The sequence below is a fragment of the Aethalodelphis obliquidens genome, unplaced genomic scaffold (genome assembly GCF_003676395.1).
Source record: "Aethalodelphis obliquidens isolate GAN/ISIS:26980383/991018 unplaced genomic scaffold, ASM367639v1 scaffold128, whole genome shotgun sequence".
NCBI classification, from domain to species: domain Eukaryota; kingdom Metazoa; phylum Chordata; class Mammalia; order Artiodactyla; family Delphinidae; genus Aethalodelphis; species Aethalodelphis obliquidens.
This window is the reverse complement of record NW_020838072.1, coordinates 787,011-807,594: the sequence shown is the minus strand read 5'-3', so window position 1 is coordinate 807,594 and position 20,584 is coordinate 787,011. Positions and strand designations below refer to the sequence as shown.

Below are 20,584 nucleotides of genomic sequence, written 5' to 3'. Positions count from 1 at the left end.
GCCTTGGTCCGTGGTCCTGGTTCACTGGCCTCAGGCCTGGACATGCCAGAAGCCAGAGAGCATCCGAGAAAAGAATACATAGCCTCTCTAGGTGTGACCAAGCCAGTTCCCTCTCCTTGCCTAGTCAGTCTGGCAATCCTAACAATCCTAACACCCTTCTACTTACACCCGTTCCCCTAGCCCTCCCTCCAGGTTTAGATCAGCCCTAATATCAACCCAAGAGTCCTTATTCCCTGTCTGCCTTAACCTAATTTCTGTGGGTCCTGGTATAGGGTCTTTATCAGCCCCGAGTCCATGTCCTTCACTGCTGCTCGCCTGTCTGGTTACGTGCTTATGAGGCCAAACAGCTGTGAAGGGTTGAACTTTGGAGGTATCTGATGTTATAAGATCCTGCCACCAGGAGCCCTCTAACTATTGGAAAAGAAATCTTGCCCCTGGTCCCAGTTGCACTAGCTTTTCCCACTTAGTTCTAGACTGATCCTGACTCTGCTGTTGTCTTATCCTCACAGAAAGTTGAGGAAGCGAGCGGCCAAAGCCTCGGCCCGACGCTCCAAGCCCCTTGGAAGGTAATGGGGCAAGAGCCCCGGGACCTCCTGCTCATCCCTGTGACCCCAGGAGGTGGATGGATGGAAGGCAGCCTATCCATGTCCATCCCAGAACCCAAGCTGATGAATCAGGGATATGACTGGAAAATGGCCATTCCAGGGGGGAGGGGAGGGGAGGCAGGCATGGGGATGGGTAAGCTTTGATCTTAGGAAGCCCAAGGAGGAAATAATGCAGGAATGGCTTAGGAAAAGCCTCTGCATCTTTATACTTCCCCCAAATAGCTTGGACTCCAGCCTCAGCCACCTGCATGCTTCCTCCCCTGCCCCAACTCCTAACCTCCCTTAATTCATCTGCATTCCCATTCTCTCTTCTCCCTTTACCATTCCTCTTATCTCCTCTCCCCTCACCACCTGGATTGACATAACTAGTTTTCTCATAACTGTTGCTGAACCCAGAGAGCAGCATGTATTCCAAAAATAGTTAAGTGGTATGCAGCAGTATATGTGGAAAATCTGACTGCCTTGGCTTTGCCCCTCCCCATACTCTGCATGAAGGGTCCTTCCTAGAAACAGAAAATAATAATAATAATCCTTTACTTTTCCCTGGCAACATACCTGACCACTACCTCCAATAACTTCTTTCTCCTTTTTTCAGACCAATCATCAAGCTTAAAGCCAAACCCAAACCCCGAGTGGGCAGGGGGCCAATCAAGAGGTAAATAAAGTTCAGGCTAAGTGGAGAGGAGAGGGAGTGCCGAGTGACGAGTCAGGGGCGTCGGGCTGTGGTCAGGAAGGGGTCCAAGAGAAGCCTCCACCAAGAGGTGGAAGAGCAGCAGCAACTGTTACAAGCCACCTTCCAGATGAGTCACTGAAATGTAAAGTAAGACTGGCCCTTATGTGGTTCTCTGAGGAATTATGCTTGTCACAGGATTTCTGAAAATCTCAGAAGTTCATCCACTGACTACCCTTGTTCCACATGCTTATTTATCTTCCCCCAGCAGATTTTAGTAGATACTCTGGCACTCTTGTCCTTCAGATGCCATGCTTGCCTCTCCCCCAAGAAGTTAAGTTTGCCTAAGGGATCAGTGTTCCCATCCTACCTTTATTTAATTGTTAAAAATAAGTGCTACCAGCTTGGAAGTGAGACTGAGGATCCCCTCTGGAAACTTTGTCAGGGATGGAGTCACATGGAAGTCCTGATCTCTGGCCCAGTTCACACAATTAGGCTCCCAGTCCCATCATTTTCCTCCTGGGTTCCTTCAGAAGCCCAGGGAATGGAAAGCTTCCAATCCCGATGATTGTGTCTCACTTGGTTTCTAAAGGCAATTTGTCCATGAAAAGTCTCTCTGATAGCTTCTTCAGCAGTAGTTGAGGCATAGAGAAGTCATCCCTTTCTATTCTTTCCTCCTCTCTTCACAGCATTCCGAGATCACCCAGTGGCCCCTGGTACCCCTCATTCCCCAGCTCCTCCCTCTGGTGCCTTCAAAGGGGCTTGGAATTTGGGGGTGTTCTTGTAGTGCCCTTCCAGCTTAGGGTCATCTTGCCCAACATGGCCATACTCTGGCCTTCCCTGACCCCCCCACATTAAAATGCACACTGGTGTTTTTATTTTGTCAGTTATGGGGAAAAAAGGAGGAGAGAGTTTAGAAGAGATGTCTTTTTCCTCTGATGGCGTCTTTGACTTTTATTTTCAGCCAGACAGGACTTTGGGAGAATACCTGGTCTCTTTGAGTCCACTTATCTTGAGCTCGCAAAGGTATTTTGTAAAGTCTCCAGGCTTCCTTTGTCTGATTTGTTTATAACTTGTCCATCTCTCTGTGTCTTCCCAGCCAATGGCTTCAAATCGTCATATTCCTTCCTTCCTCTGACATCAAGTAATGGAGCACATTACTGCAATAATTCACTGCCAAACCAGCCTCACAGACCCACTCCACCAACACCAGGCCTCATCTGGTTCCTTTCCTCTCTGGGTTCAAACCAGCTGTTCTGGGAAGAAAGTACTTCTCTCATCACATGGCTCACTGCAGTATCTCATTCCGTTGGTGTCAATAAGCAAGTCTCCTCATTCTCTCTAGCATCTCTCCGCTGTGTTTCCAAGTTTTAACATCTCTAATTTAGTCCCATTTTCCCACTTGAGGGGCTATGGAACATTCTTTCTGTTACATTTAAACTGCAGAAGCATGGACTACCTCATTAAAGACTCACAGTTCAGCTCAGGTCTGGGGATATCTTCACCCTTCTGTTGTTCATATTCACTCTCCTTCTCTGGTCACGTGGCCCCTCTTTGTCTGTCTTGCATTTGTACATCTTCGTTCCTGTATATACCAGCTCCAGTCTTTCCTGTGTTCACCATCTGGTCTGTTCTTCCATAACTGCCCATCATCCTCTGGCCTGGAAACCCCTCTGGCCTCTAAGAAGCCATGTAGACACAAGACTTACTCACTCCTTTGCATCCTGACTCATTTAGTTATTTCAGTCACAGCGTAATAGAAGGATCTGCTCACTCTGGCTATTCAGGCTTCCTGTTTGTGTCAGCTACTCCCTCCTACCCATCTCTTCCAGCTGGGCAGTCCTGGCTTCCTATTGTCTTTGCACAGTAGCGTCAGCCTCAGCCTCCATTAGGGCCAGCACCCTGAAACCGTACAGAACAAGGTTTCTGTCAGGCAAGTCAAGATGAGCCTTCCTTCCCATTGGGTTCTTCTGCTGCAGAAGGTCCCCAAGGACCAGCCCCCGTCCAGGTAATCTAGGCTCTTTCGGCCTAGAAACTCGCCATTACCTTTGTCTCTTTGTCTCTGTGTTTTTGCGGAGAAGAGGGGAAGAAGAAGGGCTAAAGTGGTCATGGGTGGAGGCACGGAGTGGGAGGAGGGATGTGGGCAAAGAGGCAGGAGCACTGCTTTACCCTACTGCTCCCACTCCTGTCCCCCCAGGCTGCTGGCCCAGCGGCAGCAACACTCCTTTGGTCTGCATGGGGTGGCGTGCGTGGGCACGGAGGCCCACCTCTCTCTCTGCTCCTTGGAGTTCTATCGTGCCAATGACACCACCAGGTGCCCTGGGGGGGGCCCTGCGGTGGTGAGCTGTGTGCCAAGCCCTCTCTACGCAGCGTCCAGTGGCCAGAAGAAGCAACAGTCGAAGCCTCAGGGGGAGGTGTGTGAGACAGTGACTATGACCTTCCCCACCCCAGGCGGAGAACCCCCTAGCCTGGCCAGCCCCTGATTAAGCACAGCCTTGACCTTTGAGGACAGAGAGGAACCTCCTACCTCCCATGCTCCCTCCCACCAGAATCTCATTCATCTCCCAGGTCTACTCAGCCCTCTCTGTGCTGATGTTTCCATTCACTGCTGGGCACCTCTCTCTCCTTTACAGGCCCGAGTGCGATTAAAGGGTGGAGCCCACCCAGGAGAGGGCCGGGTAGAAGTCCTGAAGGCTGGCACGTGGGGCACAGTCTGTGACCGCAAGTGGGACCTGCAGGCAGCCAGTGTGGTGTGTCGGGAGCTGGGCTTCGGGAGTGCTCGAGAGGCTCTGAGCGGTGCCCGCATGGGGCAGGGTGAGGGGGGTGCAGGTGGGAGGGAGAGGGAAGGAGGAGGTACACACTCCTGGGGGAGGGTACATTCCTTAGGAAGGAGACCTCTGGACAGATAAGGAAGTTAGAACCTCCTGATCTTTGACCTCTGACCTTAGGCATGGGTGCCATCCATTTGAGTGAAGTTCGATGCTCTGGCCAGGAACCCTCCCTCTGGAAGTGCCCCCACAGGAACATCACAGCTGAGGACTGTTCCCATAGCCAAGATGCTGGAGTCCGATGCAACCTGCCCTACACTGGGGTAGAGACCAAGGTCAGTCATTCTTTCCACCTTGATTCAGGTGTCTCACATCCTATCCAGTTCTGGTCATGATCTGCAGTCTGATGCCCACTGCCCCATGCCCCTGCCATCCTGCAGCTCCCACCTGATGCCACCACTTGCTAGCCCTTTAAGTGCCTCTGAATCACCATTCAGCCATAGGCCTGCTACAGACTCCCACTACTCCACCCCCAAAAGCTTCCCCAGTACTTCCATTGTGTCACTACAGATCCGACTCAGCGGGGGCCGCAGCCGACATGAAGGGCGAGTCGAGGTGCAAACAGGAGGACCTGGGTCCCTTCGCTGGGGCCTCATCTGTGGGGATGACTGGGGGACACTGGAGGCCATGGTTGCCTGCAGGCAACTCGGACTGGGCTATGCCAACCATGGCCTGCAGGTGAGTGGGAAGGAGAGAGGAACCAAGGCTATTGCCTCCAAAGGCTGTGTTTGGGGCAGAGGACTGTCAAAATGAGTCCCTTGGCCTGGGAGGCTGGATGGTGGCCTCACAAAAACACCTCTGTATGTCCCCAGGAGACCTGGTACTGGGACTCAGGGAATATAACAGAGGTGGTGATGAGTGGAGTGCACTGCACAGGGACTGAGCTGTCCCTGGACCAATGTGCTCATCATGGCACCCACGTCGCCTGCAAGAGGACAGGAAGCCATTTCACTGCTGGAGTCATTTGTTCTGAGAGTGAGTGAAGGGTCGGGTGACTCAAGCCAGGGAAGGGAGGCTGTGGCCTACCCCTTTGCAGGGAGAGAGAGAGCTGCAATCCGGAGGGGTCCGCCTTCCCTGCAGAAAACCAGTCTCACCCAGCTTTCTGGGGGTGGGGGGAAGGGGATGCAGGGCAGGGGGTGGGGGTGAGAATGGACGCACTCCCATCTGTCCCTGCCCCTCAGCAGTGAGTTCTAACCCTCTCCTTCCTTCCTTGGTGCAGCCGCGTCAGATCTGCTGCTGCACTCAGCACTGGTGCAGGAGACCGCGTACATCGAGGACAGGCCCCTGCACATGTTGTACTGTGCTGCTGAAGAGAACTGCCTGGCTAGCTCGGCCCGCTCAGCCAACTGGCCTTACGGCCACCGGCGTCTGCTCCGATTCTCCTCCCAGATCCACAACCTGGGACGCGCTGACTTCAGGCCCAAGGCTGGGCGCCACTCCTGGGTGTGGCATGAGTGTCATGGGTGAGAGGGTCAAGTAGAAGGGCAAGGCCACTGGGGACGGGGCAAGCCTGCTGTGGGCAGGGAAGGAAACAGGGGTTCCCTTGTCCCCACAGGCATTATCACAGTATGGACATCTTCACTCACTATGATATCCTGACCCCCAACGGCACCAAGGTGGCTGAGGGCCACAAAGCTAGTTTCTGTCTAGAAGACACCGAGTGTCAGGAGGGTGAGTTGGGGCCTAGAGTAGACTACAGTTTCCTCATCCCCACAGCCTTGCCTCACACTGACATATGCTTATCTCTTCAGATGTCTCCAAGAGGTATGAGTGTGCCAACTTTGGAGAGCAGGGCATTACTGTGGGTTGCTGGGATCTCTACCGGCATGACATCGACTGTCAATGGATTGACATCACAGATGTGAAGCCAGGAAACTACATTCTGCAGGTGCCTGGGATCTAAGATTTCCAGCTATTGAGTGGGAGGAGTGTTTATTAAAGACACATTTGGATTTGAGAACTGCAGCTGGTTAAGCTGGCATTTTCCCACTCACAGGTGGTCATCAACCCCAATTTTGAAGTAGCAGAAAGTGACTTCACCAACAATGCAATGAAATGTAACTGCAAATATGATGGACATCGCATCTGGGTGCACAACTGCCACATTGGTATTTGGTGGGAAGAGAAGCCAGAAAGACTGGGGGATGGGAGGGAAAGGCCTTCATTCTCTTCTCCCTAGGTTGTTTCTATGTCTTCCCACCCACTTCCGTATTTTCCAGTCTCCCCACTTCTACCCACCCTTCCCCACAACAGGTCAATCTTCCTGCCCAAACCACATGTTCACCTTGCAGGCGATGCCTTCAGTGAAGAGGCCAACAGGAGGTTTGAACGCTACCCTGGCCAGACCAGCAACCAGATCATCTAAGGTGCCACCACCCTCCTCTGCAGACCACAACTGGCCCCTAATGGCAGGGGTCTGAGGCTGCCATTACCTCAGGAGCTTACCAAGGAATCCTTGACGTCAGCAGGCCCACGGCACTCATCCATTGTGCACTGTGGGTGTAGAACTGTCAAGCAGAAGTTATTGCCCTCCTTTTACGCCGGCTGTCTGGATCTGTGGCCAGGCATGGGGAATTTTGCTCCCAGGCCCAGCACCAAACCAAGCACGCCACAAAGAGGCGCACCTGATTGACTGCCCAGGAAAAGACAGCAGCAGCTCGTTTTCTTAAATAGGGAGGTCAGAATGGTCAACTCCAATATCTCCTCTCAGTTCAGGGAGATACGGCTTTACCTCTAGCCTTTTTGTGGGGGGAAAGAGCAGTGCGCCACCCTTCCCCTCATTTTTGAGTATAACATGTTGCTAGGTATAATTTTATTTTATATAAAAAGTGTTTTTGTGATTCCTCAGGGCCCAGGGATTGGTGCTGGTAGTTGGAGGGACCTGCCCCCAACTGGTTCATTTAATCCTCCATCCGGGTGCCATAAGAACCCAAGCCAGGAAAGCAAGGTAGAAATCAGAGCAGAAGCCTCCTACTCTTGCTGATCCATTCATTCTGTGACTTCAGGGGTCACATATAAGGTCAATGTTTCCGGTCCCCGCCGGATCCGCACTGCCAGCTGGGATTGGGTTCGAACGGCTTCATAAATATCTTCAGCATTTTGTACCAGCCGCTCCCCAATGGCCAAGATCACATCACCAGGCCGTAGACCAGCCCTATGGCAAAAAGTGGACAGAGAGATAAAGGAGGGAATAGATGGCCCAGTTCAAGGGCACATAAACACCTCACCCATCTCCACCTCCCAGTGCAATCTCTCCCTCACCGGTGTGCAGGGGAGTCCAGGATGACTTTATGGATGAGCACACCATGCTGAACATCAGGAAAGCTTGGTTCTCGAAGCTGTAGTTCAGCAAGGATGCTGAAAGGACACAGATCACTTTGTTAACCACACCACGGCACTCTCCCAATTCTGGGTTCGCCTCAAATCTCTCATCAACACACTGATAAGTTATGGATAGGGCATGCACTAGATCCTCTGGAGACAAAAACAATTCACTTTCTGCCTTCTAGCAGTTAGGAAGTGGGACATGTATATAAAAGGTAACTAATTCCAAATGACAGTATTAAATCAATAGCACTAATGTCATTCTAAAATCCTAAGAGAAGCTAGAAGGAGGTGGCATAACTTTAGCTAAACCTAGAAGGATTGGTCTTATATTTATATAAAATGAGAACAACATAAACAAAAACATGGGATTAGGAAATCAAGTTGGACGGAACAGAATATACTCATAGGGAAGCCATGTCCGGAAGGTTGAGTTGAAGACATGGAAAATGGCCCCTAAACACCAGGCTAATGGATTGGAGGTTGTAAATCAAAGCAATAACAGGATGAAATCAATCAGGTGGGAGGTATGCGAAGTGGAGTGGGGTGAGAAAATCAAGATGAGAGAGGACAGCTCTTCTGATAGTTCCAAGTATGAGGCAACTCATCTTAGATAGAGACAGAACTGAGAATGAAGCTCAACAGAAGTGCCAGGTGCCCACAACTGGTTACACTGATGGCCCTACCCCTATAGCTCATACCTGGGAGTCAGGGTTAGCATCATCACTCCAATGTAGCGGCGCTGGGACCCACTGCTTCCAAACCAGGAATCTGTGACAGAGGGACAAATAAGCCCCACCCAGCTACATCCTTCCTTCCCCCTCCTGCTCCTCCCAACAGACCCCTCTCCAACAAGCCCCCACCTCCACCCCCCACTACTTAAAGGAAACCGTTTACCCCCAAGCCAGGCTTACTCTTCTTTTCTCCACGATGTAGAAACTCTCGAAGGCGATCAGCAGGGATGGCAAAGGAGATTCCAGCTGTGACCTTCATGGTATTCACCCCAATCACCTCCCCATCCTGTTGGGACAGAGCCCACTATTCTCTAGCCCAAACAAATAGTAGGAGATGGGGGTACCTGAGCAAGAGTAGCAGGGAGTGTTGGGGAGTCGGGGAGACCTGGCTGGATTCCGGAGACAGCCAACAAGAAACTGCTCAGAAACTTGACCAAACATCATTGAATTAGGGAAAACCCACCCCTTCCCACACTGACCTGGGGCAGGGATTCTCGGAAAGGATGTCCCACTCACCAGGTTAACCAGGGGACCGCCAGAGTTTCCAAACTGCAGGACAAGGAGAAAATATGGAAGAGATCCAGGGACTCTATGCCTGGGGGCAAAACCAGGATGGAGGCACTTGCTCCAAATTCTCTCCTTTACCAGCCCATGAAGGGGTGGGCACGGTTTTTGCCACCCAACCTCTGTATACAGGCTAATCCACCATCTATCACACACCTCTACCCCCTCCCCCAACCCAGTCTGTCATTTCTCTCTTATCAGGACGCACATCAATAGCTGCATCAGTCTGGATGTATTCCACATTGGTTTGGGGAAGGCCCAGGTCTTTGGCTGGACGCTGAGCAGAGCTGACAATGCCGGATGTGATCGTGTTCTGCAGTGCAAAGGGACTTCCCATGGCAACGACAAACTCCCCTTGCCGGACATCGGCTGAACGTCCCAGGGGCAGCGTTGGGAGAGGCTCCTAAGGGAGAATGGGTACAAGAGACTTGTCATCTGGAGATGTGAGCAAATTCAGAGCCCCAACCAGACATGGCCTGCCCAGACCCCCACCTTGGTCTGAATCCTCAGCGTGGCGATATCTGCCACGGGATCCACAGCTGTGACGACGGCCTCATACGTATCGCCGCTAGGCAGCCTGACACGGACTCGGCGCCGATCAGCCACCACATGAGCGTTGGTAACGATGAGCCCGTCGGCAGCCACCACGAATCCTGAGCCATTCGAGATAGGGACTTCGCGGCCCGAAAAAGGGTGCCTGGGATAGGGGGGCGGGGGTTGGGGAAGCACGGATGTGAGGAGGCTCGGACCCTCCTTCTCGCCCGCCCTCTACCCGCGGCTTCGGTTCCTCCGGGTCTACCCCACCGTTACCGGCCCAAGATCTCGATATAAACCACGGCAGGGGCCGTCTTCTCCACCACGTCCGCGATGAAGTTGTACTGGCTCCGGGGAGAGGGAGGCGGCGAGCCAAGGACCGAGGCGAGGACGGCCGGGGGACCCCGACCCCCGCCCCACAACAACAAGAGCACTGCCCCCCCAGCGCCCAGCGCCACCGCCAGCCACACGCGCGGACGGGTTCCAGGGGTCCCTGAGTCTTCCCGGATCCGGGGATCTGGGGTCCCCTGGATCAGCCGTGCTCGGGGATCCGAAGTCCCCGACGTCAGACATGTTCGTGGTTCAGGGGCTCCCACAGACAACCGGGCCCCGAAACTGGGGGTCCCATAAGTCACTCGGGCCCGAGGGTCAGGAGTTCCTAACGTGAGCAAGGCCCGGAGGTCAGGGGTCAACAGGGGTCCCTTTCCCCAGCGACCCCCTCCCAAAGCGCGCCATCCTCGGAGGCTCCAGACTGCACCCCGCCCCGCCCTCAGTGCAGCCATCAGCTCCGCCTCGGGAGCCTCGTCGCCCGCCCTGCACAGAGGAGGCGCCCTGGACGCTAGCGGGCGGACAGCGGGACGCGGAGCACGCCGGTACCTGAAGTCTCCAGAAGTGCACGCCGGAACCAAGGATTCCGGAAGGCCGACTCCGCCCCCGCCCCGCGAATGCCGGGAATTGTGGTCCCAGTGGGACGCGAGTTATGAGGTGGTCAAAGGGCCCGCGAGGCATGCTGGGACCGCTAGCCCTTCCGGGGCGCCTCAGGATTTCGGGTCCCGGCACCCTGGGCGGATGCCCGAAGACTCCGCCTTCCCAAGAGCCCCTGCGGCGGGGTGCGAAGATGGCGGCGGCGTTGGCCCGGCACCCCTAAAGCGGCGGCAATGGAGCCTCCCCCGTCGCCGGGGCCGGAGCGGCTCTTTGATTCGCACCGGTAAGATCCCCAGAGGGAAGAGACCGGCTCCCGCGTCCAGTTGGCCTTCGGCACCCGATCACCCCGCCTCTCGCCCCCCAGGCTCCCGGGTGACGGCTTCCTGCTTCTCGCGCTGCTGCTCTACGCTCCAGTCGGGTTCTGCCTTCTCGTCCTGCGCGTCTTTCTTGGGATCCACGTCTTCCTGGTTAGCTGCGCGCTACCAGACAGCGTCCTTCGCAGGTTCCGACCCGGGCGCTCGGGGAGGGTCGGGGCTGGGCCTGGCCGGAGGCCGCGCAGTCACCACTGCCGGCGTTCCCAGGTTCGTGGTGCGGACCATGTGTGCAGTGCTGGGGCTCGTGGCCCGGCAGGAGGACTCCGGACTCCGAGATCACCGCGTCAGGGTCCTCATTTCCAACCACGTGACACCTTTCGACCACAACATAGTCAACTTGCTCACCAGCTGTAGCACCGTGAGTTAGGGACGAAGCCGAGAGTGCCACGGGGCGGTTCCCTGGGGCCCAGCTCAAGGCTCCCCTCTCCGTGTCCGGGTTTCCTTTGGGGACCACAAGATACTGACCCTTACTTCTGACCCCCTTTTTCTACCCATTTGTCAGTTTTTCTCATTTCTCAACATTGTTTTTTCTTTCTTTCTCTCCTTCCCATTCCCAGCCTCTACTCAATAGTCCCCCCAGCTTTGTGTGCTGGTCTCGGGGCTTCATGGAGATGGATGGGCGGGGGGAGTTGGTGGAGTCACTCAAGAGATTCTGTGCTTCAACGAGGCTTCCCCCCACCCCTCTGCTGCTATTCCCCGAGGAAGAGGCCACCAATGGCCGGGAGGGGCTCCTGCGCTTCAGGTGGGTGAGCACAGGTATCTGTCTCCAACTGTGTAGGTGGTCAGGCCTGGGAGCCCTTGGGTTTTCACAGCCTTTTTCAGACCTACCCCCTCCCTTACTAGTTCATTTACTTTCTGTCCACTTTTACTTCTTTCCCCTGAATCCCTTTATTCTCCATATTTCTACTTGTACAGTTTGACAGTTACCCGTTTTTAAGTCGGGTATGAGCTGCTGACTGGGTTGGCTGGAATCCCATCCTACTATCTCTTCCCTCTTTTAGTTCCTGGCCATTTTCTATCCAGGATGTGGTACAGCCTCTTACCCTGCGAGTCCAGAGACCCCTAGTTTCTGTGGTGAGTGTGTTCAACAGGGAAGCTCTGGGTTTGGAGGGGAAGTTTCCCACTCCTGGCCCTGGCTTAGACCTCACTCATGCCCTCCCCTCAGACGGTGTCAGATGCCTCCTGGGTCTCAGAACTGCTGTGGTCACTTTTCGTCCCTTTCACGGTGTATCAAGTAAGGTATTAACTGTCCTCACTTTTTGGTGGCTGGGAGAAACTCGTCTCAAGGTCAAGGAAGTAGTTGCCTCTGTCCTGTCCATTTGCAGATCTTTTAATATCAAGGTCCTACCACAGAGGCAATATAAAGTATTTACTATCTCCCCTATCCTCACCACCACTGTTCCAAGAAAAGAGGTATCAGAGTGGAGAGTGGGTGCCCCCAACATGGTCCTGGGTTGTTTTTTTCAGGTGGCTTCGTCCTGTTCATCGACAGCTGGGGGAGGGGAGTGAGGAGTTCTCCCTCCGTGTACAACAGGTGGTAGGGGACACAGGCAGGGTGGAGGTGGGTTCTTTCCTTATGGGGAAGGAGAGGAAGGCTTAAGAAACTTCCAATCTTCCAATTCTCCCTAGCTGGTGGCCAAAGAGTTGGGCCAGACAGGGACACAACTCACTCCAGCAGACAAAGCAGAGCACATGAAGCGACAGAGACACCCCAGATTGCGTCCCCAGTCAGGTGTGTGGCCTCTGGACACAAAGCTTTTTAGCTTTTTTTCAGTCTGTTGTGCTTTCTTCCTTATGCCTGTACTAGTCAGCCTCTCCGTCCTCCTAGTTCTTCACTCACCTTATTTCGTATTTCTTTTTTGCAGCCCAGTCTTTCCCTCCCTCCCCTGGACCTTCTCCTGATGTGCAGTTGGCAACTCTGGCTCAGAGAGTGAAGGAGGTTTTACCCCATGTGCCACTGGGTGTCATCCAGAGAGACCTGGGTATGAGAAAGGGTAGACTCACGTAAGGAGACAGGCATAGAGAGGGGAAGTGGGTGGTGAAGGGAGAAGGTGAACAGGGAAACAGACTGTCCTGTTCTCTCTTCCCTTCTGCCCAGCCAGGACTGGCTGTGTAGACTTGACTATCACTAATCTGCTTGAGGGAGCTGTAACTTTCATGCCTGAAGACATCACTGAGAGGACCCAGGCCCTTCCCACAGCCTCCACGCCCAAGGTGAGACCCAGAAAATGGGCAGGTCCAAGACTTGGGGTGGGATGGGACAGTCTGCATATCCCCTGTCCCTGACGTCTGTTTTTTTGATCCTGAGACCCTAGCACAGTGCCTCTCTTGCAAAGTAGGCATTCGATGCGTGTTTAATGATGATGACTTCGCAAGCCCTCTGACATTGTGATCACCTCAGTTCCCCAGCTCTGGCCCGGCGACCCCTCAGCCCACAGCCCTAACATTTGCCAAGTCCTCCTGGGCCCGGCAGGAGAATCTGCAGGAGCGCAAGCAGGCGCTGTATGAATACGCAAGAAGGTGAGGGGCTTAGAGAACAGCGGGTAGGAAGGGGCCGATTGTATATGACAAAACCCATACAGTGTCTTCTCCTTATGTCCCACAGGAGATTCACAGAGAGGCAGGCCCAGGAGGCTGACTGAGTACAGGATGGCACCCAGAGCCGCAGGACGGAGACTGGGGGCAGCCCTCACCCAACTCACAACAGGCCGGATGGGTGGGTGGTAAAAAGGGAGGGATGGGGCTCCCCCCAATATCACATTAAATTCAGGGTTTTCACTCACGGTCTCTGTTGCCTCTCTGGGTCTCAGAAGCCCCATAGCAAGTTCCTTTTCCCTTGGTTGTAGGGATCAGGGATGAGGGCTTCCTTGTGGGTTTGTGGGGGTGGTCAGAATGGAACTGTCTGCAATCACCTTCTCATGTCAAGAAATGCGTGATATTAAGGAAATGTAACTGAGCTGAAGGCCCAGAAGCAACTGGACCCTAGCTTGGGTGTTCAGCCCAGGTATGTGAGGAAAAAGCTGTGAAATTGCAAGTCCCAGGATGCCTTTCACTAATGAGCACAGTACACAAAGTCTGCAGAGTTCACACATGCTCAGTGTGGTGGCTTGAGCCTATTTTCCATAGGCCGCTGACCAGATTAAATAAGGTGGAGCACATGGCCCCACCCCAAAACAGTCTTTAGGACTGTTGAGGCACACCCCAGGGTGTGGGTGGAGCCGGAATTTACCTTTGTACTTCACAGCAGGTCAGGGTTATTGGTGACTTGCTGTGTGGGTCTGGAACTGGCTGCCATCCTGACACGTCTCAGAGCTGCAAGCAGGTTTGAATCCAGGATCCTTGTGGCCCTGCTCCCTGATTCCTACCCCACTCCTCTGATTCTTCATTCTGTTCCCTTGGGGACCTTCCCACAGATTACCATGTCTCATAGAATTCTTGCTGCCCCTGAGGACCCCTGTGTTAGTCAAAGGATTTTTACTATCTGACTATAGGGTAATAGTCCACTTTTGATAGTCCCTTACGTGGAGACTCAACTCTCCACTGTTTTCCTGGCAGGCAAGAAATACTGGGAAGGATGGACCCCGGGGCATTATCACTTGAGGGTACAGGTTAGGGATCAGGGCTGAGGTGGGCAGATGGTGTCAGTCACCAAATGCGAGGCCTTGATGTCTGCCCTGCCTTCTGTAGGTCCTGCTAGACAGCCACCATGGCCTCTCAGGTTCTCGGGCTGGAAGAAGAGTCTGGCCCAAACCCTGGGGATTCTGAACTGGCCGTGAACCCCTTTGACGGGCTCCCCTTCTCTTCCCGCTACTACGAGCTGCTTGAGCAGCGCCGATCCTTGCCTATCTGGGCTGCTCGCTTTATCTTCTTGGAGCAGTTGGAGAGTAGCCCCAGTGGAGTGGTGCTGGTGTCTGGAGAGCCTGGCTCTGGCAAGAGCACCCAGGTTGGGGAAGATTCTGGGAGTGGACAAACGGAGGGGCTAGGGAACTGGCTCTTCCCGGGACAAGGGAGGCGAGGGAGGGGGGTGGGGGGCAGGGCGGAGCTGTGTGGAGTAATAAGGGAGGTGGGTAAAAGGAGACAGGCTGGCCCCAGGGTAGCTGGTGAAGGACCAGGGGACTCCCCAAATAAGAGATTAAACTGGCCACAGCTCCCCCAGCACTTTTGACTGGAGTTCTATATCTTACTGACTGATTGTCCTTCCCTACCCTTACCCCAGATCCCACAGTGGTGTGCAGAGTTTGTGCTGGCCAGGGGTTTCCAGAAGGGCCGGGTAACTGTGACTCAGCCCTACCCTCTGGCAGCCCTGAGCTTGGCCCTGCAAGTTGCTGATGAAATGGACCTGACCCTGGGTCATGAGGTTGGATACAGCATCCCCCAAGAGGACTGCACTGGGCCTGACACCCTGCTCAGGTGTGGCCCCCTGCAGGCCTGACCCCAGATCTTCCCCTCATCCAGTAGAAACAAGCCCAGTCTTCTGATATCTCACCATTCCCTCCCTCAGCCTAGCTCACCCTTTAAATCATGCATGATGCAACTGCTGAATTCAGCCCTTTAACCCCAGCCAGGGACCTCAGACATTCAACCTCACCCTCATCATGAAAGTCTCACTTTCCTAACTGGAGTACAGCTTGTGAACAGTGTCACCAGTGGGGTTGTGGGTCACAGGTAAAGGTCCATGGGCTCAGGAAGTCAGTCACAGGGTCTTTTTCTGATCTTTACTATCAGAATCTAGGCCCCCTGGGGAGAAGCTCCTCTGGACTTCTGGGGCTGGTCATTGTCTACACTGACTCCTCTGCCCACTGCCAATGTCAACAGGTTCTGCTGGGACAGGCTGCTTCTGCAGGAGGTGGCCTCGACCCGGGGCACTGGAGCGTGGGGTGTGCTGGTGCTGGATGAGGCTCAGGAGCGGTCAGTGGCCTCAGATTTGCTCCAGGGGCTCCTGCGAGATGCCAGGCTGGGAAACCTTCCAGGGGACCCCAGAGTGGTTGTAGTTACTGATCCAGCCCTCGAACCTAAGCTCCAGGCCTTCTGGGGCAATCCTCCTGTTGTACATGTACTTGGAGAGACTGGCAGGTGTTCCACTCCCGTCTACAGGGACACTGTCCCTACTGATAGAGTGGAAGCTGCCTGCCAAGCTGTGCTTGAATTGTGTCGGAAGGAGGCTCCAGGAGATGTGCTAGTGTACCTGCCCAGTGAGGAGGTAAAACATGGGATGCAAAAGGAGGTACTCATGTCTCATGTCTGTCCCTTCCTGTCCCGGGGGGGAATGTGAGCAATGCTTGTTAGGAACATTGGAGTTCTAGTACTTACTCTCCATTGGAGTCCTGAGGAAAAACTCTGGGGTTTCAGGGTAAAAAGGTCTACCACCTTCTTTTTGATTCCATACAATGCAGGGATTTGTGGTTCAGTGAGCTCCTGAAATTATAACACCCCAACTTTGTGAGTATGTGCATTTTTTCAGAGTGAAGGGCCATAGTGTTTCATCAGTTTTTCAAAGGGGTCTGTGACCCACAAAGGTGAGAACTACCCTAACACCCCACCCCTTTTCTCAGGAAATTTCCCTGTGCTGTGAGTCCTTGTCCAGGGATGGGGGGTCCTTGGAGAACCAAGGGCCTCCACCACGGGTGCTGCCCCTTCACCCAGGCTGCGGACAAGCTGTTCAGGCTGTGTATGAGGACATAGAATCGGGTGCCCGAAAGGTTGTGGTCACTCACTGGCTGGCCGACTTCTCCTTCTCCCTCCCTTCCATCCGACATGTCATTGACTCAGGACTGGAGCTTCGAAGTGTGAGTGAAAGAGAGGTGAGGGGACGTGGGGGCTAAAGATAGAAATAGCCCTCTCTCATCTGTCTTGGCCTTGGTTGGGGGGTGGTGACAGGTTTACAGTCCTCAGATCCGAGCAGAATCCCAAGTGTTGAGACCAATCAGCAAGTGTCAGGCAGAGGCAAGACGACTGCGGGCAACAGGGATCCCACCAGGTAAGAGCCTTTGCCCTCAATGAAATCAAACACGAAAAGAGTCCCCAACCCATGAGCCCTGAGAAATCTACAGTGGTCTTCTTTCCCAGGTCTTTCTCCCCTCAGGATCCTGCCTCTGCCTGTATCCTAAGTCCTTCCTAGAACTAGAGGCTCCCCCGCTGCCCCAACCCAGGGTGTGTGAGGAGAATCTGAGCCCCCTGATATTACTACTAAAGAGGAGACAAATTGCAGAGCCAGGGGAGTGTCACTTCCTGGACCGGCCTGGTGAGCACCCCTCCTGCCCAAGTCCTGCTGTCCAGGCTCTGAGACCCCCTGCCCTGTAAGCCTTGTTCCCTCTCCAGCTCCAGAAGCACTGATGCAGGCCCTGGAAGATTTAGACTATCTGGCAGCCCTGGATGATAATGGGGACCTATCAGACCTGGGAGTCATCCTATCAGAATTTCCCCTGGCCCCTGATCTGGCCAAAGCCCTGCTGGCCTCGTGCGAGTTTGACTGTGTGGATGAGATGCTCACCCTGGCCGCCATGCTCACTGGTATAAATCGCTTCTCTCTCTGGCTCTTATGGCCACTTCAGCCTTCCCTTTGGTGTTCTGGTGCTCCTAAAACCAGCCCATTCCACTTTGCTCTAGCTCCCAGCGCTCACAGTGCCTAAGGAACTAGGCTTCACCACTTATCCCTCTCCGATCTCTCTGTTGGTTCTTGCCCCTCAATATGCTTAAATCTCTCCTACCTGTTATTACTAAAACTGCACCCCTCTTCCTCAACCCTACACTCCCCTTCGGCTATACAGAATAATCTCTATCCTGTTCAGTCTAGGGTATTCCTCGCCCGCTGCATTCCAGCTTCAGGCCCACCACAACACTGACACAGCCTTCAGCTCACCAGTGGCCTCCTAGAGACCTAACCCAATGAACACTTTTGAGCCCCTGTTCATGACTTTCTTTTGACACATAGAACACCAACCATTCCCACCTTAAAATTGCCCCTCCCTAAGCCTCTGTGACCCGCTCCTTGTGGTTTTCACCCTACCCCTCTGGCCACTCCCTAATCTCTTGAGCTCTTCCTCCTCTGCTTCATCCTCTGCTCCTCCACTGTTAAGTTGGACCTCAGGGTTCTGTCCTTGCCCCTCTTGTCTTCCCATTCCCTGAACTCTCTGAGCAAGTTCATTCACCCCCATCGTCTGAAATGCCACAATATCATTCTTCTGAATCTTGGATTTATATATCTAACTCCTGATGGATGTTTCTATCAGAATTGTCCATAATACTTCAACCCAGAACTGAACTCAAGCACTTTTGTTGTCGTTTTTGTTGAGCCTGAGCACTTTTTTTAAAATAAATTTATTTTACTTATTTATTTATTGGCTGTGTCAGGTCTTCGTTGCTGCGCACGGGCTTCGTCGCGGTGCGTGGGCTTCTCATTGCAGTGGCTTCTTTTCTTGAGGAGCACAGGCTCCGGACGCGCAGGCTTAGCAGCCATGGCTCACGGGTCCAGCCGCTCCGCGGCATGTGGGATCTTCCCAGACCAGGGCTTGAACCCATGTCCCCTGCATTGGCAGGCAGATTCTTAACCACTGTGCCACCAGGGAAGCCCAAGCCTGAGCACTTTTTTAAACTACCCCCTCACCACCACCACCACCACCACCAACACCACCACCATCACCACCACCGCAAAATCATACAATCATCTCTGCAGCTCCACTATCATCATTCTAGACTAAACTTCCTCCAGGTTTTTTCATTATTATTTTTCACTTTTCCTAATTTTTAAAAAATTTACCTGTTCGTCTCCATACTCACAGTCAATGCCAGTGTTACCTCATCACTACTCAGCTGGATTCCTTTAGTAGCCTCCTAACTAATCATGTGAACTTCTTCCAAACACGTGGACTTTTAAAAACTCTTCATCAGCTATTCTCTACCTTCCAAACAGAATGTAAACTCATTTGCATAGCACATCCAGCCTCTCTTAACCTAGCCCATACCTACCACTCCGGCTTAATCTCCTGCCACCCTGCCACACATGCCATCCCCTCCACTCACATACTAGGTGCTTGCAGTTCTCCAAACATGCTATCCCCGTGGTCTAGAATACTCCCTCTGCCCTTTCTCCACTGAACTAATTCCTACTCAAACTTCAGATACTGGCCTGCACACCTATTGGGCTTATCAAGTTTGCTTACTTGTTGATCTCTCCCAAGCTTCTTGAGGGCAGAGACTGTTTTTCATTTATTTATCTTCAATGTCTAATAAACTGCATAGTCTCTAGAAGTCTTTTGAATAAAGTTCCCAAAGTGACACTTCTACCTCTTCGGTGCACTGCTGTCCTTTCTCATTCCCCAAAATGAACTTCCTCTCTTCTGCCTCCAGCTGCCCCTGGGTTTACTCGTCCTCCACTCTGTGCAGAAGAAGCTGCCCTGCGTCGGGCACTAGAACACGTGGATGGTGATCACAGCTCTCTGATCCAGGTGTATGAAGCCTTTATACAGAGTGAGTGGTCCAATCTGCATCCTCTTACAGAATCCAGATTTTCCAAAGAGAGGAAGTGGTGTGCAACCAGCTGACAGATCTCTATTTCCAGGAAAAGGAAGCCCTTTGGCCAAGGGTTGGGTTCTTTTGGGGGTCTCAAGGGCTTTAGCTATAGCTGGTCCCTTTCTATTCCTAGGTGGAGCAGACAAGGCTTGGTGCCAGGCTCGGGGTCTAAACTGGGCAGCATTGTGCCAAGCCCATAAACTTCGGGGAGAACTCCTAGAACTCATGCAACGGATTGAACTTCCCTTGTCTCAACCAGCCTTTGGCTCTGAGCAGAATCGCAGAGCCCTTCAGAAAGCACTGGTGTCAGGATACTTCCTTAAGGTTAGGGGAAAGAGTTGGGGTGAGGGTCATAAAAGGAGCAGAAAGTAGAGGAAGCAAAGATTGGTGTATGTCACCTCTGAAATTGGGGTCCAGGTGGCCATACAAAGGATTCTTTAGGACCAGGAGAAACTTTTCCTTTGAGGTTTTGGATACAAGGGGCTATGGAGATGCCATACAGTATCGTAGTATGGTAGGGCTATAACACCTAGAGGTATGCTTTACTTTTAATACTGTCACCACCCTTGCTAATAATTTTCTCAACTCCCTTTTCTTTCTTCTACTGACTGACACTTCACTCTCACTTATTCCTTCAATATCTTTGTCTTTCAATGAGGTGGCCCGAGACACAGATGGAACTGGAAATTACCTGCTCCTAACCCATAAGCATGTGGCCCAGCTCTCCCCATACTGCTGCTACAGAAGCCGCAGGGCTCCTGCCAGACCCCCGCCCTGGGTGCTTTACCACAATTTCTCCATTTCCAAAGACAACTGCCTTTCCATTGTTTCTGAGATTCAACCACAGATGTGAGTTCCCTGACAACCCTCTTATACTACCCATTCCTCTTCCTGGGGCCAAAATTAAAGCTAGGGATTTAGAGACCCTAAGAAGAGGAGGGGGTCTTAGTGGTTTGTAGTAATATATGATTTGAGGAGACAGGGTTTGTGGAAGGGGTAGTAAGAAGTTTAACAACATGCATTATAAAAGAGGATACAGAAATCATCTAATTATAACTGTCTCTGTCAGGCTGGTGGAATTGGCCCCTCCATACTTCCTGAGTAACTTGCCCCCTAGTGAGAGCAAAGACTTCCTGAACCAGCTGAGGGAAGAAATGGCAGATTCTTCAACAGGGAGTGAATCTTCCTCCACCCAAGAGCTTGGAGATGCCTGTGTCCTGCAGTGACCTGCCTGCGGAGTGAAGCTGAGCTCATCTCATTACATTAGATCTTCCTTCAGGCTAGCACCTAGGCAGCCAGCCAGATTTAGAAGCCCAAAGTTAAGGATCAAATACTGGAACCTGAGTTCCAAGAAATGGTGGGCTGGGAGTGGAGCGAATCAGTCTAAACAGAGTAGGACCCTTTCCTTAGCTTTCCTCTATTTATTGGAGAGGAACTAACATGCCTTTCATATACCCAACTTATGCCAAACCCATCCTTGTGTTCCCTTTTGGTCTATAAAAGTTCTTTTTATATGGTG

General features: G+C 52.9%; 4 protein-coding genes across 18 annotated transcripts in view; 3 read left to right on the top strand and 1 right to left on the bottom strand.

Moving 5' to 3' along the window:
- LOXL3 (lysyl oxidase like 3) overlaps positions 1–6,952 on the top strand; it is an 18,481-nt gene extending 11,529 nt beyond the window's left edge. The window contains exons 5-16 of one of the 6 annotated variants that reach the window (XM_027099071.1): positions 510–566; positions 1,201–1,260; positions 3,473–3,689; positions 3,909–4,089; positions 4,224–4,378; positions 4,614–4,781; positions 4,916–5,078; positions 5,323–5,566; positions 5,659–5,774; positions 5,855–5,991; positions 6,100–6,211; positions 6,395–6,946. In XM_027099071.1, coding sequence (XP_026954872.1) covers positions 510–566; positions 1,201–1,260; positions 3,473–3,689; positions 3,909–4,089; positions 4,224–4,378; positions 4,614–4,781; positions 4,916–5,078; positions 5,323–5,566; positions 5,659–5,774; positions 5,855–5,991; positions 6,100–6,211; positions 6,395–6,468 — 1,684 coding nt within the window. In that variant the 3' untranslated portion in view covers positions 6,469–6,946. Of the gene's footprint in view, positions 1–509; positions 567–1,200; positions 1,261–3,238; positions 3,284–3,472; positions 3,690–3,908; positions 4,090–4,223; positions 4,379–4,613; positions 4,782–4,915; positions 5,079–5,322; positions 5,567–5,658; positions 5,775–5,854; positions 5,992–6,099; positions 6,212–6,394 lie in introns of those variants that run through there. The other 5 variants (XM_027099073.1, XM_027099072.1, XM_027099074.1 and 2 more) reach the window with 5 other exon arrangements.
- HTRA2 (HtrA serine peptidase 2) lies at positions 6,898–10,642 on the bottom strand. Its single transcript, XM_027099088.1, has 8 exons — positions 9,536–10,642; positions 9,218–9,422; positions 8,934–9,128; positions 8,678–8,710; positions 8,342–8,447; positions 8,129–8,198; positions 7,365–7,460; positions 6,898–7,257 (listed from the first exon to the last, which is right to left on the bottom strand). The coding sequence occupies exons 1-8, from the start codon at positions 10,039–10,041 to the stop codon at positions 7,092–7,094; spliced, it is 1,377 nt and encodes a 458-aa protein (XP_026954889.1). The 5' UTR covers positions 10,042–10,642; the 3' UTR covers positions 6,898–7,091.
- Positions 10,155–13,340, top strand: AUP1 (AUP1 lipid droplet regulating VLDL assembly factor). Of its 8 annotated transcripts, none has more exons than XR_003431171.1 (12): positions 10,155–10,466; positions 10,548–10,685; positions 10,765–10,915; positions 11,115–11,299; positions 11,559–11,631; positions 11,723–11,796; positions 12,025–12,091; positions 12,187–12,289; positions 12,423–12,539; positions 12,656–12,771; positions 12,897–13,077; positions 13,163–13,340. XR_003431171.1 is itself a non-coding variant. In XM_027099085.1 (12 exons), exons 1-12 carry the CDS (start codon positions 10,417–10,419, stop codon positions 13,197–13,199), a joined length of 1,230 nt encoding a protein of 409 aa, XP_026954886.1. In that variant the 5' UTR covers positions 10,155–10,416; the 3' UTR covers positions 13,200–13,340. The 8 variants fall into 8 exon arrangements, 4 of the variants coding, with proteins under 4 accessions (XP_026954886.1, XP_026954885.1, XP_026954888.1 ...); XM_027099085.1 differs by having other exon boundaries at positions 12,959–13,077; XM_027099084.1 differs by having other exon boundaries at positions 10,204–10,466; positions 10,548–10,915; positions 12,959–13,077.
- Positions 13,164–20,584, top strand: DQX1 (DEAQ-box RNA dependent ATPase 1). 3 transcript variants are annotated; one of them, XM_027099079.1, is made up of 13 exons: positions 13,165–13,273; positions 13,802–13,879; positions 14,245–14,500; positions 14,774–14,967; positions 15,373–15,757; positions 16,110–16,343; positions 16,435–16,534; positions 16,640–16,798; positions 16,876–17,067; positions 18,904–19,023; positions 19,199–19,389; positions 19,724–19,914; positions 20,135–20,584. In XM_027099079.1, exons 3-13 carry the CDS (start codon positions 14,264–14,266, stop codon positions 20,289–20,291), a joined length of 2,160 nt encoding a protein of 719 aa, XP_026954880.1. In that variant the 5' UTR covers positions 13,165–13,273; positions 13,802–13,879; positions 14,245–14,263; the 3' UTR covers positions 20,292–20,584. The 3 variants fall into 3 exon arrangements, with proteins under 3 accessions (XP_026954879.1, XP_026954880.1, XP_026954878.1); XM_027099078.1 differs by lacking the exon at positions 16,640–16,798 and having other exon boundaries at positions 13,164–13,273; positions 13,805–13,879; XM_027099077.1 differs by lacking the exon at positions 16,640–16,798.

Excerpts from the sequence above, each read along its gene's own strand:
- HTRA2 (XM_027099088.1), bottom strand. The coding sequence starts at position 10,041 with ATGGCTGCACTGAGGGCGGGGCGGGGTGCAGTCTGGAGCCTCCGAGGA. Across the intron at positions 9,423-9,535 it reads TATATCGAGATCTTGGGCCG|GCACCCTTTTTCGGGCCGCG; the intron begins GTAACGGTGGGG and ends CCCCTATCCCAG. Across the intron at positions 8,448-8,677 it reads GCGGTCCCCTGGTTAACCTG|GATGGGGAGGTGATTGGGGT; the intron begins GTGAGTGGGACA and ends CTGTCCCAACAG.
- AUP1 (XM_027099084.1), top strand. The coding sequence starts at position 10,328 with ATGCCCGAAGACTCCGCCTTCCCAAGAGCCCCTGCGGCGGGGTGCGAA. Across the intron at positions 11,300-11,558 it reads GAGGGGCTCCTGCGCTTCAG|TTCCTGGCCATTTTCTATCC; the intron begins GTGGGTGAGCAC and ends TCCCTCTTTTAG. Across the intron at positions 12,092-12,186 it reads TCTCCCTCCGTGTACAACAG|CTGGTGGCCAAAGAGTTGGG; the intron begins GTGGTAGGGGAC and ends AATTCTCCCTAG.
- DQX1 (XM_027099079.1), top strand. The coding sequence starts at position 14,264 with ATGGCCTCTCAGGTTCTCGGGCTGGAAGAAGAGTCTGGCCCAAACCCT. Across the intron at positions 16,535-16,639 it reads GGCAACAGGGATCCCACCAG|GATCCTGCCTCTGCCTGTAT; the intron begins GTAAGAGCCTTT and ends TTCTCCCCTCAG. Across the intron at positions 16,799-16,875 it reads TCACTTCCTGGACCGGCCTG|CTCCAGAAGCACTGATGCAG; the intron begins GTGAGCACCCCT and ends TTCCCTCTCCAG.